Source organism: Homalodisca vitripennis, chromosome 4 (genome assembly GCF_021130785.1).
Source record: "Homalodisca vitripennis isolate AUS2020 chromosome 4, UT_GWSS_2.1, whole genome shotgun sequence".
Classification (NCBI taxonomy): Eukaryota; Metazoa; Arthropoda; class Insecta; order Hemiptera; family Cicadellidae; genus Homalodisca; species Homalodisca vitripennis.
In genome coordinates, this window is record NC_060210.1 from 43,276,883 (window position 1) to 43,298,026 (window position 21,144).

The 21,144-nt window shown below is 32.5% G+C and overlaps 1 protein-coding gene and 1 long non-coding RNA gene across 2 annotated transcripts in view; one reads left to right on the top strand and one right to left on the bottom strand.

Moving 5' to 3' along the window:
- The first annotated feature begins 1,588 nt into the window (after positions 1-1,588).
- On the top strand, positions 1,589-20,692 carry LOC124359224. The gene is made up of 7 exons (XR_006922128.1): positions 1,589-2,253; positions 2,795-2,876; positions 4,108-4,224; positions 5,797-5,898; positions 8,379-8,584; positions 11,198-11,309; positions 20,556-20,692. It is a non-coding gene; the product is annotated as an uncharacterized LOC124359224 (long non-coding RNA).
- Positions 15,554-21,144, bottom strand: part of LOC124359223 (organic cation transporter protein) — a 46,030-nt gene continuing 40,439 nt past the window's right edge. Inside the window, exons 8-10 of the mRNA XM_046811788.1 lie at positions 20,573-20,748; positions 19,691-19,860; positions 15,554-19,298 (exon numbers count right to left, since the gene is read on the bottom strand). Coding sequence (XP_046667744.1) covers positions 19,154-19,298; positions 19,691-19,860; positions 20,573-20,748 — 491 coding nt within the window. The 3' untranslated portion in view covers positions 15,554-19,153. The remainder of the gene's footprint in view (positions 19,299-19,690; positions 19,861-20,572; positions 20,749-21,144) is intronic.

Sequence of the window (21,144 nt, forward strand, 5' to 3'; positions counted from 1 at the left end):
TGTAATTTAGGATGGATATTTTGGATACATATTCACGTATGTGTTTGTCCTGCAGTTTATCATGTTCCTCACATATATTTTGGATTTCGTGGTTATATTGCTTTTATTTGGCAAGCTGTGCTTCTGTTTCTGTTGATTTTTTGATGTGGTCTTCTAGCCTTCTGGAGTAATTTTCTAACTCTTCTTCCAGTTCTTCAATCTTTGCTTCAGTGCTAGCTAGCCTGCATTCTAAAACTGATTTTTTATTATTTAGCAACTGATTATTTTCAAGTAGTTCCTCTAGCTGATTCTGCAATCTTTGATTTTCTTCAAATAATGCTTTACCAGCTTCTGCAGCTGTAACTAAAGAATTGTTCAGTTCGGACTCCTCTTCATTCAGTGTCGCAATCATCATTATAGTGGACTTATGGTTTGGGCAATATAGTGATTTACAAACTGAATCAATGATTTCATTCGGAAAATATATTTAAATTTGAAAATTATGTAATAACAGTGTTAAATTTGGTGTTTGTTTAAGTTATATTAAAAATAAATATTAATAAATTATGTCATTGGAAATTTGTCTTTCATATCCATTGAATGCACCACCATGTATGAGATATGCATAAGCTTTTGGTTGCATATCTCTTAGGGTTGCATTATCTTAGGGTTTATGCTAATCTCATTGCCACAATAATATCTTAATCTCACTCTGCCTATCTAAGGTTGTTATATGATGACTAATGGTAAGAAAAGATGTATAGTGATGCAATCGGTTTTAGTTGGGTTAATTTCTTCAGCCATTTTCCATGAGCCTAAATTCAAGATATCTCAAATTAATAATTTAAAATGCATACAATTCCTCATATAATTCTTTGTTTAACCATCAAACTGGCAATCAACATGATAATATCAATCTAAATCGTTTTACATTCTAATCAACATTATAATGTTGATCTGACATGCACGTGTTTTGACAGTTCATATAGTACACAAATCAACACTAACACCAGTATTTATTTACCATTTCAAACAGAAAGAATGACTGACTTCAATGGTAAAATTTGTTTTTCTATTTTGACAACAGTGATATCACAGTGGTGTCAAAAATTTTTCCTGAAAGATAGTCTTCATGTAGCCATTTTAAAAATGATTGACTTATCACGAGAATGGTTTATCATGTTGGCTTATAGCTAGTTATAGCTTTGTTTTAGGCTATACTATGCTAAATTTTAGTATATTTTGAAAATATTTAGTGTAAAAAATATTTGTTGTAAATTTTTTAAATAATCATATCCCACCACTTCAAAAATAAAAAAAATTAGAAATTGGTTTAAAGTTATTTGTTGTTTATTAGTGCATATAATTCTCTAAATTTTGGTATATTTGGAAACATTTAGTGTAAGAATTATATTTCTTGTGCATTTTTGAGAATAATTGTACCCATAGTAACAAATATAGCCTTTTGTTTACTATTTGTGGATATTACAATACATTTACATTTTCTTTAAGAGAACCTGGATACAATTATATATTTTCTGAAACTAGATTAATGAAGAATAAATTGGCTACTTCAAATTTTATATTTATAATATTATTACACTTTACCAGGAGCAGTCCCACCAATTATAAAAAAATAGTGTAGTCATTTTTGCTTTGATGGTTTATGCATAATATTTTTATAACATACTTATCTTCCACATTTTTCTGAAAAGAAAATAATCTATTACACATATAGGGTTACGGTATAGTAAAAATGTATTTCTTACCAAATGTTTAAAGTACAGGTACAAAACACTCAAAAATGGCCTGCCATCTCAGGAAATAATGACTACCAGTTCAAGGGTTAAAGTTTCTTGTGTGTGTTGTATGTTGATGGAAGGTTTAAAAAGATGATAGGATTTCAGACATTTGCCATCATTTTGTAACATATAATGATGGAAAATGTCCGAAATCCTGTTATTCTCAAATAGTGATCATATATTTCCGATTTTGTTATCTTAGAAGATATCATAAAGCACTGTGACTATGGAATATAAGAGCCCAACAGATATACAATTAATTACACCTCATTAACTGACACTTCTCTGTTGTGTGCAGTGATTGAGATAAATTGTTAGTAAAACGATGCTCAAACCAACAGGGGCCAGAGGACACAGGTGGAGGTGGGGGGTCTAGGGCCTGAGGAATGTTACCACTTCCGAGTGGGCGTGACAATACCTGGGGAGGATACTCCTACTGTTTGGAGCAAGATTGTTCCAGCAAATACCAAAGGTCTGTTGAGTATCAATCTTATAAAATAATCTAGTACATTTTAGTCTACTCAAGAAGTGGACAACTAGTAAGGACCTAATAGGGTCTTCTTACAACTTTATATAGCATGTATCCATTTAAATAACCTAACTTGTGTAGCCTCGTTTACGTAACCTACGCAAGTAAAAAATTAAAATTGTGTCAACCATTCGTTTGTACAATATACTATAACTTTTGATAAAAAGGTCCTAAAGACTCGAAAATTGGTACACAGGTTCCTCTTGGTTCAAGAAAGAACTCTATTGATTTTGGGATCAAAATTTCAAAGAGCGGTCTCTCCGTCTGTGAAGTCTCTTTTGGTTGTAAGATTCAATGTGAATGTGCCCAACTTCAACTGCTCAAATTACCATGACTGTACTGTATTTCCATGTTAATGAAATTTCCCTACATAGTTTACATGAACATCAACTAAACAAGGAGTAACAACTAGTATGCAAATAAATCGATACATATTTTAATTGCAATATTAATGTATTTATATATTGTACTTATATATTTTCAGATGACCTTATCCTTGTAGCAAATCTCCATAGATCAGTGCAATATGGAAACGTAAATGCAGTCCGCAAATTTATAAATAGCAGGTAAAATAAATAACATCGCAAAAATATAAGGAATAATTCCACCTAATTATAGCTAAATATTTAAAAAATTATGACTTGTTAAAGTCTCAAAAATATTGTATCCAGTTCAGTTTAAATGTTGGCCTTTTTAGCCCTGTAGATTTGTATGAGAACTTTAAATACTACTTATGTCTTCTATATCCAGGCCCGTACTCAGACCGATTTTTTTGGACAAGTTTACCGGGGCCCGTACCAGGCCCTGCCACACGTCAATTTGAAGGAACCTTGTCGATGGATAAGATAGTTTAATCTAATAACTACAACTCTATTATAGGGTTGCAACATATATTGAATCTTACTTGAATCATTAACAAAATAATAAGATGATGTCAATGGGATAACAGTGGAGGGGGGGTGTGAAACACTTTTACGGGGTCCAATATCTTTTCCGGGGCCCACCAAAGCTGAGTACGGCCCTGAATGTATCCATCCAATTACATAGTAAATTATAAAAAAGAGTATTATAATGATTAAATATTTTTTTGTTTTCTTTGAAATATCTGTTCGGATTCTCTTCAGTGTGAAAATAAATTTTGTGAAAAGCATTGATTAAATACCTATAATTGTCTTCCTTATAAACCTTAACTTGGATTGTACTAGCCATAAGGTACAACAAGGAAAAGACTCCCATGCTTCAACTTCAGCCAGGTTATTATTTTGGGCAACACAATTACACAGTAAAACAAAAACAAGAATACTTTTTAAACAGAGGAATGAAGTAAAGAGCAAAATATCATAAAAAAGACAAAATATGTCTCACTTTTACTTGTTTTGAATTTTTTTTATGCTGAGAGTTAGAGCAAATGGTTACACTTAAAATAGTTTTTGGATTTTTCCTGAAGTTAAGACATATTGATTTTATCAAGAAAATGTACATCAGTGAGAGATTCATCAAGATAAACATTGAAACCCAAAGACCACTATGAAACATAACAAACAGTTTCATTAATGGTTGGAAATATATTACCTGACATTAATAAAGGTTTTTATGTAGCTTTTATTATTTACGATAAAAATAATTTTTGAAAACTCTGATAACGTTACTATTTTTTATATTTTAATGTTGTAATAATTTTCTCATTTGTTTCAGTTTCCATTGTAGTAAATCGTTTTAGGTAAATTTGTTTGATTGTTTTGTTATTGTATTCAAACTCCTAGATACACTCATAGTTGTATTGACATGTTTGACCAGGCCATATGCACTTGACACTTACAACCAACTGGGCCAGCCAACTCTGTCCATGGCTACAAACCCTCAAATAACAGCTCTTCTTCTCAACTTTGGGGCTACTAATGAACAACCTTCCAGGTATCTTTATAATAGTATTTCACCTGATTATTAGGTGTGTTAAAGTTTTTTAATTTAAGCATTTCGCTGAATAATAAGCTGGAGTACTACTTAAACAGACCAGTAAAACCATGTAACTCTGAACTCAGTATAACTTCATATATCGGTCATGAATAACCAGTTATATTTATATCAATCTTTGAGATTCAAGATTCATAAAGTCTTTATACGTGAAATACACATCATGTACAAGAATAGAGTCAAGTAATATTACTTTCATAATAAGAATACTGTAAAATAAAAACACAAATTTTCAGTTAAAATACCATTAAATTAATTATATAAAGAAAACAACAAAGTAGTTTCAGCACGTAAGATTTTAATTTAATTTTAATTTTTTTTATGTTTTGTTCTTTTCTTACCTCTCTTGGTAGGTTTTTAAAGAACTTATGTCCCATAAAATCAGTTTTTTTTTTGAAAAATTCAAGATTATGTTGTGGGACACTTCTGTTATGCCTTGTGTTGTATTGATGACTAACTAGAATTGGAGTGATGTTTTCTTTTTGTTTCATGTAAAGAACTGTTTCATAAATATATAAACTGTATACCGTTAAAATTCCATTTTCTGTAAATAATTCCTTAATGGAGTCAGTCTTTTTAAGCCTAAGGATAACCCGTAGAGCTCCCTTTTGTTGAACTAGTACTACTATTACTGTTGAACTTCCAAGAGATAAATATTAGTTGTCAGCAACTTTTCAGAGGAGAGGATTTTGAACAGGACAATATCCCTGCCAGCTTTAATGATAAAACAATATGCTATACATTCTTGAAATTTTTATTCATATCAAATCAATTTAGAAAAACGTTAAAAGAAAAAAGTCCAAATTACTGTTTATAAATTTTGTCCCTCGGGTCAACACATGTACACGGTAAATAAATTTGTTATATCAATATAGAGAGTTCACAGTTCTTTATAAATATTATGTGACAATTAGATGAATGTTTAGTGTTTTTGTTTAGAAATACATGCTAAAGGAGACTTAAGAGAGTATTTTTATTTAGTAAAAAAGTGGGTCTCTTATTTTATTTCTGTCTATAATTTCACAAATTGTTTTTAATGTACAGTAAGTACTAAAAGTTACAACAGAAATATTTGAAAATATTAAAAAATAAAATAAAACAATATATAAAAGTTGTTGAAGTATTTCAGATAGTACAGCAATAGCCTTTTAAACAAAGCTAAATACCATTGACAAATCAATCAAAAAGAACGGATAGTTATTATAACTTTGCAGACATACTATAACAAGCACTCTAATATATATTTCCATTTAAATTGTATTAAAACAATGTGTGAAAGTCCTGAAATAAGACGTTGGTATCATACACAAATGTATCACAAACACAAGCTAAAAATATGAAATTGGAATCAAAAGGGTTAAAAATGTTATGGGAAGGCCAGTTTTACTCATGAAAATATAGTGAATCCTGAACTACTACCATTTGTGACATGTCACAACCCTTGTTCCTGTCATATAATTTGGTATAAGATGCATTATAATTTTTTAAGTACCATATGCGTTTGCTTAACAGGTTTACAGGTAGAACAGCACTGATGCAGGCAGCTGCCCAAGGTCAAGTGGAGGTAGCAAACCTGCTGTTAGAGAGAGGAGCCAGTTGGCACACACAAGACAGGTAGGTCTGCGCTTACTTTTGTAAAAATGATCCAAAAAAATTACTTAGATAGTTAGAATATCTCTGTAATAACATTGTCTTAATTTTTCATTATTTCTATTTAAAGATGTATTTCCAATGCAGGGTAGGTTGCACAGCTATACATTATGCTGTGGACACATCTCAGTTAGCTATTGTGGAGTTGGCTGTCACCAGTGGTGCCAATCTCAACATTGCTGACAGTTGTGGCTGGACTCCTCTATTCAGGGGTGGTAATAGATGAGCCTTTTAGCAATTGATGTTAGCACGGCAGCACTGCACTTGTATTAATTAACACATACAGTGTGTCCACAAAGTATTGTCACAGTTTTAAATAGAATTATTCATAAAAGTGTTTACAGCACAAGAATGAGATTAACATAAGATTAATGAATACTTTAAACAGTTTTACATCAGTTTATCTAAGCTCAACATGAGCACCATGAGTTGCCCTGCAGACGTCCAAGCAAACTTAATCGCCTTCCATACTTTGATCAGGACTTCTGGAGTAACTAATACAGCAATAGTTCATTGCTTTAAGTGTTCAATATATGAATGTTATGACAACACACATTCTCATAAGCCGCAATGCCTCTTCATCTGATGGAAACAGCTCGCCTCGAATTTCTTTCCTTAGTCTTACAGAATCTGGGGGGATGAGGTAACACCTGCACTTTTTCCTTCTCCAGAAAATCCATTCTTTAGCAGCCCTAAATGGAAATGCATTGTTATGATGCAGCATAAGTTGCAACTCTTGAACTTTGGGTGCTGTAACCTCCATGTGGCACCTAAAAGTTTTTGGTAACACCTAAATGATCGTGCATGATGGTCTGCATTGCTGTTGATTTATTATTTAGGATTTCTTTAATGTCACAAAATGTAAAAAGTTGATCTTCTTTGATCATTGTTCTCTCAGCATAAAATGTTTTTCTGAGTCACAGCTGTTGCTGGGTGATCAGGACATCTTTCAATGGGATTCATCTTTAAATGACTGCCAATCCCTCAAAAACTCGGAAACCAATTTCCAACTGTGAACCTAGAAGTGGGGACTCATAAAAACACACAGCAAAAAAGAATGGCATTCTTCAGCACTTAAATTATTTTTATAATTTAAATAAATCATTGCACGGATATTACAGCATGACAGATTCATTTCGCATCATGTCTGACTCAGCATGTTCTCAGTTCAGCGGTTACAAAGTCGAGAAACATCAATTTTTCAAATGAAAAGAGTCCCAATGTCCTGAGAATTATGGTTTACCGTATGTTAAAACCTGTCACTGTAGCTCTAGTATTTACTATTTCAGGTTTATGTCACTAGTAGCTATCTGTTTATACAACACAGCCTGAAATCTTCTTCTTTACTCTAGTATACTTACTTTTAAGAAGGTCAGTTCACTAAAAAGACAAAAGGTTGCTCATTGGTTGCAATACTTTTTATTAATTTATACATGCGAACTCAGAATCCAAGTAATTTTCAATCACTTAAGACCACTGGCATAGCCGAGGGAGAGGATATTGGGATATATCCCCGAAATTTTGGAAAAAATCATTTTAAGATCAGTAAAAGTTAATAGATGAAAAGATAAAAAAGTACACTGTTGTAATTCAATAATAGTAGGTAGCCAAAAAGATAACCAATGAATTAGTTAATGGGTTGAAACTAATTATAATTATCCCTTCCCAATTAAGCTCTGATGGGGAAAATGTATTAAAAAATATCTGACCTCTGTTATAATAGTTAAAAATTGCACTCATCACAATGTTACAATGCACTTTTAATATAGGTGGCACTCCTCCTGCTAGTACTCAAGAGCACATTTATTCTTTTTTATCATTGCTGACATAACATTATTCAGTTCTTACTGTTATAAATTATAATTGTAACTATTACATACAATTACATATTCTGTATAAAACAAAATACTATGCATGTCCTTTAGCATAGTGATAAGTATAAATGTTAAGTTTATAATTTGGGTATTTGTGAGATTGTTATGTTTTGATTGAGTGTAACAAGCATTTTTTGGACATTTGCTATTGTTAAGTGATACAAAAATCAATAACATTACTTTCTAAGATGTGAAGCCTGATCTCTCTTTCTCAGGTGAAAACATAACCTAACACATAACTACAATCTAGGTTAAAATAACTAAATCATATAACAATTTATAACTCTCATATGTCAGGAATCACAACATACATATTCTATTATTTCCACACAGTATCTCTACAACAGAAAATTATAAAAAACACAGTAATTATTATATACAGTACACTAAACTAAAAAGTACAGATCAAAATATCCGACAACTAATCAGAGACCAGTCAAAAAGAAGGTGGTGCAAATGTAAAAAAATTCTGTTGCCATCATGAAACTTTCATCGCTAAAAACAATCACATGGTTTATCTATGATGTGTAATTAAGTAATTTCCCAAGTAACAGTTTATGTGTGGGACAGTTGTGCTGGGGAGTGACAAGGCAGTGCTTGAGCTGCTGGTGGATGCAGGGGCTGACGTGAACAGACGAGATATCCATGGACAGATTGGCCTTCTCCTGGCAGTGTTGTCACACAGGCCCTCAATCCTTCAGCTGCTACTAGATGCTGGAGCCACTGTGGAAGACCCTGATTCCCTCATCAACATAGCAGCTGCTAACGGTGACTCTGTGAGAGAATCTAAAATTACTGTCAATTTTGGCACAGTTTAAAAAAATACATTTATATTGGCATCATTCATTGCTTATACTTAAATGTTTAAAGAATCTAAATGAATGATAATCATAGTTTGTAACATCTGCTTCACTCAAAAACATCATTTGCCCTGTCGTCATACTAAAGTATTGTGGTTGGTCTATTGTAGTTAATTGGAGGCCAGAAATATGAGATGATGAGATACAAACAATTTTCAATACATTTGAGTCTACTAGAGAAGTCTAGCCTGGATTGACTAGAAGATACCGTGTGAACCTCAGCAAGCTTAAGAATTGAAAGTCTGTCTCATCAATGAATAAATACAATCTCCGAACTTTGCTTAGAACTCTTTATTAACAAAGAATGATTTGAAAGGGTGACAGGATTATGGACATTTGTGAATGTTAGTTTGGAATCATCTTTGCAAACTGACAAAGGACAGGACAATGTGGATTTGAGGGACTGAAGGATGTAGGGAAGGATACTTTCAGCCTACTGGCATATCCAGGATTTGAGTTTTTAAATGTACAAAAACATTGTCATGTTGAGGAAAGGTACACTCGTCTTTTACACCCTTGAACTGTTTATCCAAATGATCTTGTCAACCAAAGTTGTTTCTGTAGTGTTTGTTGACTCTTGACGGTCAAACATGCCTTCACAAAAAAAATTTCTTATAATATACTCTGTTAATGTATCAATGTGATTTATGCACCGTTGGTTTAAAGAAGAAATTAAGGAAAAACTGCTATAATACAAACTTTCCAAAACATCTTATTATCTAGCCATTTGTAAATATCTCATAAAATATATAAATAATTTTAAATAGCAATTTTTATCATTTTCAACTATGAAATGTATTTTATTGTGATTTTACATTCTAGGCAATAAAATGTGTGATATAACATGTATATTACTAAAACTATTATTACTAAACTCCCTTACACATACATCTGTTTTTCATTATTTATGCATAAAACTGCATTTTGCTTTTTAGCTTTAGTATGTTTCTATGTATGTGTGTGTATATATATATATATATATATATATATATATATATATATATATATATATATATATATATATATATATATACCGGTATATATAGTTTTATGTTTATTTGAAACTAGATGAAATTTAACATAAAATTGTTACTCACAATAACTTAATTTCATACATATGGTCCTCTATACAGAGCAATTTAATAAATGACAGACATAAACAAATCAAAATTGATTTATAACCTACTTTATATGAAAATGTTGGATTATAACCATGAAAACGGTTTTGTATATATTTCCCTCTTTATATTTTTTTGTAAATAAAGAACCTTCAGGTAAAAATGGCTGCCAAGTCTAGAGTTAGTATTGTGTTATAAAGATAAAGGATATTTGAAAAATGTAAATCAAACCTTTAAGAAATTTTGACAGATTTCATTAAATAAAAACGTTTTCCCTAATTTAATATGATAATTTTATTACCTACTATGTATGAAGCTTTGCTCCTATCTACTGTGTCACATCAGATAGTTTGAACCACATGTTATTGTTCTCTCTAGGAATGTTTCCAATTGTGTTCCAGCTGCATTAAAAACTCTGTTTAATTTTCACAGTTTTCAAAGATTTAGTAAACACATTTTCATAAAAGGTAAAGGTCTGGTTCTAAGCAAACAGATGACATAAAATATTTCCCCAGTGGGGTCTTGTTCTACATGCTACATCAAGTGCAGCTTTGGCAATAGTCAAAGATTGTCTGATTTCTTCTGCATTACATAATAATGGAGCTGAGTTTCCAGAAAAGATAAGTGAAATATCATCTGCAGGAAAGTTCTGCTGTAGCTGCTCTGTTACTGTCTTGATCAGTGCATCAGATAGAACAAGACAGAAATGTGATGGGCTCAATTCAATAGTTCTATCCGTCCACTGAGTAAATTAAATAGCAATATGGTTAGGCCTGCCAGAGATTCAAATTCTATAGAGACAAATTTAAACACATTTATGACAAACTTGCATTTAGGAACTTCTGAGAGTGTTTCATCCTTCAGGCAATAAGACCACAGATCTATATTACTAGGTAGCCAACTTCCTCTGCTGTCTGGTTGACTGGAAGAGAATCACGCTTGATGCACCTTAGAATAATAGTGAGTGACTCACTGCAAGTATGTGAGTCTGGTACTTCTTCACCTTTGTTTCATCCACCGAGATCTCCCCCATATAGGAGAATTGAATGTATAATATCTATACAATATTTGATATGATACTGATTCTCTAGGTATACCCTTCAATTTGTCTAACAAAACAAGCCTTTGAATAAGCCAATCAGACAGTGCTTCTCAATATTGGTGGTTTGTTTTGTCCTGACGTGTGGCTCACACTCTTTCAAATCAATTCTGCTGGAGGTGCGTTGTTTACCCATTACATCACCCGCTCGTAAATAATAAAAACTTGTATTGAACAAGTAAATGTATTACTGGTCAAAGCCACTACTAGTTATTTACGAGTTACTAGATCATTAAGTGAAAGCATATTTTGTGTGTATCTTAATGTATCCTTAGAAGTCTGTGAACTCCCTAATTTTTTTTCTCTCCACAGGAAATTGATAACATCTTGAAGAGCCATTTTCTTCAGACTGAGGAAAAATTCAAAAGAGAAGAAAGATTGACACCTGCTCTGTCAGTTTCAGCTGTTTCTTAAGAATAGAAAAGTATGTTTACACATGCATAATTTAAATTTGATCTAAAGTGTAGTTAAATTGTTTACATGATATTATCGTAATATATAGGGTTTTTCATTTTGGGGGGGTATATGTTGAGATGAAATAAAACAAGCTATGTATGATATATTAATGAAATTAATTTTTCACATGAAAGGCCCATGTATGCCATTATGTATGGAATATGGCATCGTTCAAATGTCCACCACGGTTTCTCACTTTGGTACGGATTTGAGTGGTCCAATTTTCAATTACTCTGCTGCATAAATCCGGTTGAATTTGAGCGATGGCCTGGGTTATGTTGATTTTAAGTTCATTGGTTGATTGAGGCCTATTGGCATAGACCTGCAACTTCAGAAAATCCCATAAAAAAGTCTAGAGGCGTCAAATTGCACAATCTTGGTGGTCAATTCACGTCACCTTTGTGAGAGGTAACCATACACTCAAATCGTTCATGCAAAATGTTCATGGTGTAATTCGCTGTGTGGCAGGTAGCGCCGTCCTGCTGAAACCACATGTCGTTTATGTCCATATCGTTCAATTTGGGCCAATACAAGTCTGTTATCATCATTCTGTAACGTTCACCGTTAACAGTGATGGCCTTACCAACGTTGTTTTCAAAAAAATACGAACCAATCACACCGCCAGCCCAAAATCTGCACCAAACAGTAACTTTTTGATGCATCGCTACCTGGTGAATCTCATGTGGGTTGGCGTTGTCCCATATATGGCAATTATGCTTGTTAACATAGCCATTCATCCATAAATGTGCTTTGTTGCTGAAGATAATTTTTTGGCCGAAATTAGGGTCCTCTTCCAAACGCTCCTAATCCCACTCGGAGAACAAACGGCATTGTTTGTCTGTGGTCATAAACTTTGAGCTCCTGGGTCAGTTGAATTTTTTACAGTTGCAGGCCTAAATTCAGACGCAAAATTCGCCAAGTTGAAGTTTGCGAATGGCCGAGTTCTTGTGCACAGCGAAGAATTGACTGCCTCGGGTTCCTCTGCACACTTTCATGGACAGCAGCGACATTCTCGATAGATTTGCTGTTCCTTTGACGTCTGGGTATAGGCTGGTTGTCTCCTGAACCGGTCTTCTTGAATTTAACTACAAAACGTTAAAAAGTTGACATTGAAGGGCCTCCACGTCTGCCGTAAAATGGTCGCAACACATGTAACATTTTAACTACTGAACACTCATTTTGATAATAAAGTTGAATCATTTGAACATGCTGCTGAATCGTGTAACTTGTCATGAAATGGCAGTACTCACTGAACAACAATACACTAATGAAATAGCTGACACCAAAACAACATGGCCACCACAAGCAGCCAACATCTACCCGCCCAAAATGAAAAACACTTATAATAAAGATATAAATACATTGTTATATTACTGTTATTAACAAAATTAGTTTATAACCACTGCTTTTCTTTACAAAAATATTCATATATTAGGCAGTTTTCTGAAATTTGGATGTGTAAATATGAGATACTTTTTTTTAAATCAAGGGCCTGATATTTAGAATGTACCAATAATTTCTGGAATGTTAAAAATCTAAGGATTATGCCGTTTCTGAACTACTGGAATAATAATGGGATAAAGTATCTCACTTTTTGTAATTGCTTAATAGACTGAGATCCCAGGCCCCCCAGACCTTACTTATTTTCTAACTCCCAAAATTATGAGAAATATGTGGGGTAATGTATGCTTAAGCACCTATGCATACCCGCTAGCTTCATTAGCCGGCCCGTTTACAGGTAACAGGTAAGAAAGGTACATAAAAATAAAGCTTACTTTACTTAAATTCTAACAGCTGGTTTTTGGATATGTTTCACAAAATATTGTAAGAAATCATAATCCAATATTGCCAGACACCTCTTGTGGGCGGTAACTCCCGCCAGACGCTTTAAATTTGCATAAAAAATTACTGCACTTTACTTATATTCTAACTTCCAATTTTTTATATATAACATTCATGTGGCTATTTTAATACCTTTTGTAGGCAGCCAGACCAACCCCATGGGCCAATCATCCCCCCAGACGCATTAAAGCTATCCTGTAAGTGTAAGCGCGACAGCATTATCTAGGCTATGCTCTTGAGTGCGAGTGAGATGTACTCTGTAGATTGCTTTCTCACTCTTAAACACATGGTCAATTTTTTGTGTATACGCATGCTTGTAGCATATGTTTTTGACACAAAACAATTGACCATATATTTAAGAGTGAGAAAGCAATCTACAGAGTACATCTCACTCGCACTCAAGCGCATATATAATGATGTCGCGAATGTTATGCAAATTTAAAGCGTCTGGCGGGAGTTACCGCCCACAAGAGGTGTCTGGCAATATTGGATTATGATTTCTTACAATATTTTGTGAAACATATCCAAAAACCAGCTGTTAGAATTTAAGTAAAGTAAGCTTTATTTTTATGTACCTTTCTTACATATTACCTGTAAACGGGCCGGCTAATGAAGCTAGCGGGTATGCATAGGTGCTTAAGCATACATTACCCCACATATTTCTTATAATTTTGGGAGTTAGAAAATAAGTAAGGTCTGGGGGGCCTGGGATCTTGGACTATAAACCAAGATAATTAAACAACTGTTCCTGCCTCAAATAGGAGAGAGAAAGAGGTTGTTTTTTGCCAGCCCTTATTGCTATAGTTAGTAACTGGCTCTTTAGTAATCACTAAAGAACTGTTTCTTTATTGGAAAAATAACATTTTTATTTTACACTCATATCAGCCTTTCTCATATGTGTGAAGCTCCATTTAGTAGAATGTTTAACATATAATGTCACTTTAATTCTGTTATTTTATTCCTGTATTTCTTCTTCATTACCTAGTCTTAACTTTAAACTGTATTGAGAATTTGTATTCTAAACAAATTTTTTACATTTTAAAATGTACACTCTATTAAAGAAAAGTTTAAGAGATTCCATCAGACAATGTTTTTACTTTGCATGTGTAGTTAACCTGTATGGCGAAACAAACTGTATTTGTATGAATGATGTAAACATATTTACAAGTCAGATGGTCACTTCTGAACACAGTTTACCTATTGAGGATGAGCTTGGCAGGCTTCATGGTCACCTCTTGGTGATCAGCTTGGGAGGCTTTATGTTCACCGCTTGGGTATAAATTTGGAAGGCTTCATGTTCACATAATTGGGAAGAGCTTGAGAGGTTTCATGTTCAATTCTTGGGTCTCAGCTTGATAGGCTTCATGTTTATCTCTTGGGGATGAGCTTGGAATGCATGTGTTCATATCAATGGTTACTATTTAAAGGTTTACAAATTTAACTCTTTTAAGCATACACATTTAAAGCATATACATTTAACTCTTCCCTCACACTCATTTCCACTTTATTTTTCATAGTTGAACTATTTTTTGCTTCATAAGTATTGCAGCATGTTTATCAGTGAAGCTGGTTAAGGCACTAATGGTCCCTTTTGATAATCTCATGACATAATATACATAATAGTATGTTGAGCATAAGAGCATAGCATAGTTTGCTTTTTTAACAACAATCTTTCTGAGTAATTTTACTTCCCCACAAACAGTCTATAGTAGATTTTAGGAATTTTAATATTTGCTATGGTAATCCACACCTAGAATAACAGTAGGTTCTGTTACTTATTGTAGATTGTATCAGATTGTAAATTGTATACCATTTCATAGGATTTGCTTGGATTGTCTGTAATGACAACTGACTAACATGTTTAATTGTTTTATTTGGAAGTACGCATGTGCTTATTTAGTTTTTATAGTATGTTTTTACTCAAACTCATTAGTTTTGTTATTTTCTCAAATCGTAGCAAAATAATTTTTTAAATAATTAGAAAAATCGTACTTTATATTTGATTTACTTAACATACAATACTGGTTATGTAATTAATATGAATTTAAAGCTTTATAAAAATCATACAGCTTCAAATAATTGCTTTTGCAAATATAAACATCTACATATATTTGTGTTCTCCTTCTTTGGCACAACAGTCATCAAAATCAGCCAGTGTTTTCCTTGTATGAAGAGAGAGATTCCTGAAAAATTTCAAGGCAATAGCTCAAACTGTTGAAATGTGCCTTGGTCATTATCATTCAGAACATATTAAATGTATGTAGACTTCTTCAAGCCGATTGGTGGGAAAGGCTTTGCTCAGCCAAAATAATGAAATACTCACAAGTATAATCATGGAATCTAGGGTAATAAAATATTGTGAAATAAACATATGTTTATAATTTTTATTTGATGAATGTATATTCAATTACAAAATAATGTCCAGAAAAAATAGTCTTATATAAATAAATAATAATAAATAATTATAATCAAGTAACAAAAGGTTGATTCCAACATGCAAGTATCATGTTCGGTATCATACACATACAGCCTATATAAAGTTCTTATCAGTTCTTGCACTTAATTTGCCTAAGTCTAATATTTTATTAAAATAGTAATAACTGTAGTATGATTGATATAAGTAAACAAATATTCAGCTCAATTTCATTATTGTGTTGTAGTTACCATTATATTATTGTAGGAGCTGAGAGCTAACTTGCACTTTGTAGTAAAAACCTCATAAATACATGAAATTAATAGAGGAAATAAAGGAATTTCTATTTAGAAAGAAATTGATTGTTGACCATGCTAATTTAAATTTAAATCAAAATGGTTACCAATATCAAATAATCTTTTTCTCAGATCATATTATTTTCATTAGCTTTATACATTTCATACCAACCAACAGGTATTTAAAAAATAGTAACTATCAACCAAAAATCTTGATAGAAGTAATTTATCATGTTGGTTATATACAAAAATGTTGGCAATTTGGCAATATACAATTTGGGTTACATAGCCAATTTAATTGTAATTGTATGACTAAATAGACACTTATTTATTCATCAAAAGATACCAAACCAGAATACAAAAAATAAATAGTCTATTTATCTAAATAGACACATTGTCACTATTTTCAGACAAATAGTTAATATTATTATGTATTAAGTGAGTCTAAATAAAAACTATTTGTAAAGGATTATCATTGGAAATGTTTAACTCTTTGAATAGCTTCCTGTTCTCCCACCTACACTAGGCGACTGAGAATTGATTTCTTTCTTAGGGAAATTTTAGATGGTTTTCAATAATTAAAATATTTTAATTTTCAAACACTTTTAGAAGTCTCTTACTATTAACATATTATACCAAGAAAGTTTTTATGCGGGGTTAAGAGCACCATTCAGGTAGAACGAGGAAAAACATGTTCACAAATTCATCAGCATTCTTTGTAATCTATTTGTTTTTATACAAAATTATTATAAAATTACTAAAAACCATGCAGTAATGAAATCAGAGTGGCCACTTGTATAATAGTACTCATTTTTAAAATTAGAATACATTTAATCTCGTCTTTTCACAAGGATTTTTAATGACCCAGCTGTATATGTCTAATCAATCTAAGGTGAAATCGAATTTGGTTTTGGCACTATCAATAATTAATTGTTAATTCAGTAGTTAGGAAACTTCTTAATTATCACATAATCTACGAGATCAACTATCACACCATATGAATGTTGAGTTCAGCTCCAATTCACTTTCCTCTTACCTTTAGCAATCTGAAATCTGATACTGTCACAGCCTTGACTCCTGAAATCTGGAGTCATGCTTGTCTAAAGGGATCCAAAAATAATGGGTGACAAATAACGAAGAAACTCAAAACGAACTCTTTGCATCGTTTCGACATCAGAAACACCTAGGCTACAGAATGTAGTGCAATCTAGGTGAAGAGGCATTCTCATTGTCTTATCAGGTGCACAATTGAGTGCACTACAGTGTTACTGACATGCAGGTCCGTACTCAGACCAGGGCCCCGCCACACATCTATTTGAATGGACAGTATCAACGGACGAGATAGCTCAATCTAATAACTGAAACACTATTATAGGCTAAATTTGTTATATTGTTCATTACAATTTCCAAGAAGCTGTGACAATTACTTTTAAAATAATAATCTTACTTTTGATTTAACAATCTCAATCGTGTTTATTTACATCATGCATTCAAGCAAAAAAGTCAACAATAGTTCCTGCGATAAAAAACCTTAACACGCGTTAGCTCTGACCCGATGAATCATAACTGAAATTTTGAGGTACTTTAAAGATATTTCTCAAAATCATTAATATCTCAAATTAATTTTAGTTGGACACCTAATAGACTAATTATTATACATGTTTTGGGTTCACTGAAGTAATTTATAACAATGCTTAAAATGGTTTGATTAGTAAGATTTTTCCATAATAATTTTTAGCAACATATATATGTTAATCTTACTATCATTACAAAATAATAAGATGTCAATGGGATAACAGTGATTGGGGTGTGGGGAAGCTGTGTGATGGGGCCCGCCAAAGCTGGGTACGGCCTTGCTGACACGATCACAAAATATGGTAGAGTAATTGAGTCTTTGTGCATCTGATGAGTCAATGAGAATATGCCTCTTCACCTAGATTTCACTAAATTCTGTAGTCTAGGTGTCTCTGATGTCGAAACGATGCAAAGAGTTCATTTTGAGTTCCTTTGTTCTTCTTTTCACCGACAGTTTTTGTATCCCTTCAGACGAACAAACAAACATGACTCCAGATTTCAGGAATCAAGTCTGTGACAGGATCAAATTTCAGATGGTGCAAGTAAGAGGAAGATGAACTGGAGCTAAACTTAACATGCATATTGAATCAACCCTTCCCACCATAGCTGTGTTATGTGTATCACACCATAGTTTGAAAACACAGGTTGGAGAATAAATATTTTGATTTTAATAAGTACATACAGCAGATATATGATTAAAGGAGGATATTCATTCAGGTTAAAGAATATCAAGGTGTCTTAGCTATGGCTAGACAAATTTACATTATTTACAAGAACCTGAAGAAAAATCTCCCATCATTTGACTTTAGCTAATGTTATTTTCAAGGCGTTCTGACGTTACTTTGACACTCAGTAGTAAAAATGTGATGTTGGTAACATATATACAACTCGGGTTACATAGCCAATTTCATTGTAATTGTATGACTAAATAGACATATTTTAATTCATCAAGAGATAATGAACTAAAATACAGAAAATAACTCTGTATAACACTGTACAATATGTGAACAGAAAGCATAATTGAAAACTAATAAGTGATCAATGCAGTGGTAGCTGACAGATTATTATCCAAATAGAAACAAATTAATTATAGTTAAGCTGAAGGAAGATTTTTCTTCTTGTGTTAAAAAAGTAATTAGTAAATGAATAATATAAAAACTTTAACAACTATCAGTGAAAATCTTTCATTTTTAATTATTTAAATTATGTAAAAAATATATAATTAAGAAAAACAAGCTAAATAATGTGCAGATGAGGTACCCTGTATATTTTGTAATTAATAACAATTTCTTAACAAGTAATGTATTCAAAAGAAAATAGGTTAATATGTTTAATACAGTATTTTATTAAACAACATGATAGATATTAATATAGCCTACGCCTAACATCAACTTATATCAAAATAACAGCCTGAGTATATACATGTTATTTACTAAAAATCTCTTAGGTTACAATAGTCTTACTTAATCTAAATAAATAATGCATATTAAGCAATTAATGCTTCTGTAATAAATACTATTTTGTCTAATGTAACCTATAGATTTAAAACAATCTTAAAAATACAAATTGATGGTGGTAATAAAAAAATTAAAAAATCTGATTTGTAAATAGTGTTAAATCAGATTTACAAAGTATTCTTCTAATTATATCACTGGTAACTTACTACAAGAGTCATAGTGAGTTGCACTATGCCTCTGGTATTGTGGGAACTGTGTGTGGACGTCTGATGGATCTGTTGATCAGAGTTGATCTGTACTGTTCTCCTCGGACCGAGGCTCTGATTGAAGATTTATTCGGAGTTCTCCTCTGGAAGTTTGAAACTTTGTTTCGCCTATAACACAAAAGACAATAATGGTGGTGTTATGTTATTGAAATTTTAAGCTAATAATACACAACATTCTTCACTTCCTGGTCTGTTATTTTTACCTTACTCTAAATGTTGACATATAGTCAATTTGCCCGTGTGGAAATATAATCAAACAGTATAATGGGAAGTGTTAATATAGTGTTATAAAAAGAAATGTGGTCATGGCATGATTGAACCCTTTCAGTGTGAGACAATTAAATTCTGATTTCTAAACACAGGATCAAATTTGTACCCGATCAGGTTCATGACAGCAGTTGTGAAAGATCATGTGTACCCGATTGGGTACATGTCATTGTGGATGTGTTAATTGACAACTAAGTAAATGTACTAAAGTAAACCACATATGAATGACTTACTTGTCACATGGGATATCGAAGAACTTCTGGTCCTTGCCGAAGTTCTCACCATCAGCCATGGTTTGAGGTAACTCCTGGTCCATGGTCTCGGGTAGGAACAATGCCAACACTCCGCCCACTATGCCAAGTACTCCCAGTACTAATAGTGGCAGCTGAGGACTCACATATGCCTGTTCAACACAGCCAGTTAGTCTTTAAAACCATCAAGATGATATTTGGATGTTAGCTCTTGTAAATATTTTACCCTACTGATCTGCAATTGTTTATCGTTTAATTATTATATTTCAATATAAAAAGCACAAAACTTCATTAGTCTGAAAGTATTTTTAAAACTGTAATCAAAATATATAGTAAATATGCTTGGAACTTACGACTAGTCTGTTCAAACAGTGTCGAAACTTTATCTGGGAAAAGTTTATTCAACATGTTTTTACAAGAATACTCTACTTACTTATATGAAATCTGAAATGATGTGGCTATTTTTGGCAATATATGATATATGTAAGGGCTCTTCTGGAACTGACAGTTTAAAAACCATAGTTTATAAAATAGGCATTTCTGTACTCTAACTAGAGTTCAGATGCTCCAATTGGGAAAAATGTAATTTAATGTTTATCTGGCTGTCTATCTGTTATTCTGCCTGTACAATATCTCAATCTGACCTATGGACTTAAATTTTGCATGGTACATCATTGCTATATAAGAAGCTTAGAGTTCGATAATAATCCATGTTAGTAGTGAATGATTAGAGTGACGGTATACTGACAAGGTAGACAACGAAAGGTGCCAGAATGCTGGTCACATAGCATATAATGTGTATATATATATATTTTACAATAGTGTATTAGTAATGTAATGATTACAGAGACGGTATAGACTGACCAGATAGACAACGAAAGGTGCCAGAATGCTGGCCACATAGCCCATGATGTGTATGAGTGCCACACCCTGCGCTCGGACTACGGTTGGCAGCAATTCTGCAGCGTACTGCAGCCCGATGTTGTACGAGATGTTCACGCTGAACCTCCCCATGATGGCAAGTGATGCAGATGGAACTCCTACAAGAAAGAAAAATTTAGCGTTTTTATCTTGATCGGGTTTGTTTCAACATGTAAACATTGCTTGTTGAGCTATATTATTTATACCTGAAAATATATGTATTTTATGGAATGTATGGTAAATTGTGTGATTGAAAAATCTGAATTCCCAAATAAAAAACTATACATGAAAATGCATAAAGCATACATTTTATATCTACTTTAAAATTTAGTGAGATATTACACTATGTTTATGAATCAAATGACACAAAAATGACTTTGTAATTAATTATTGGTACAAAGAAATTAGGGAGAGAAATTAAATAAATATTAGAAGTTCTACACAATGAAATCACCCTTGAAAAAGACACGTCAAGATTTTTGAGAATGTGTACAAAATTGATTGAGACTCAACAT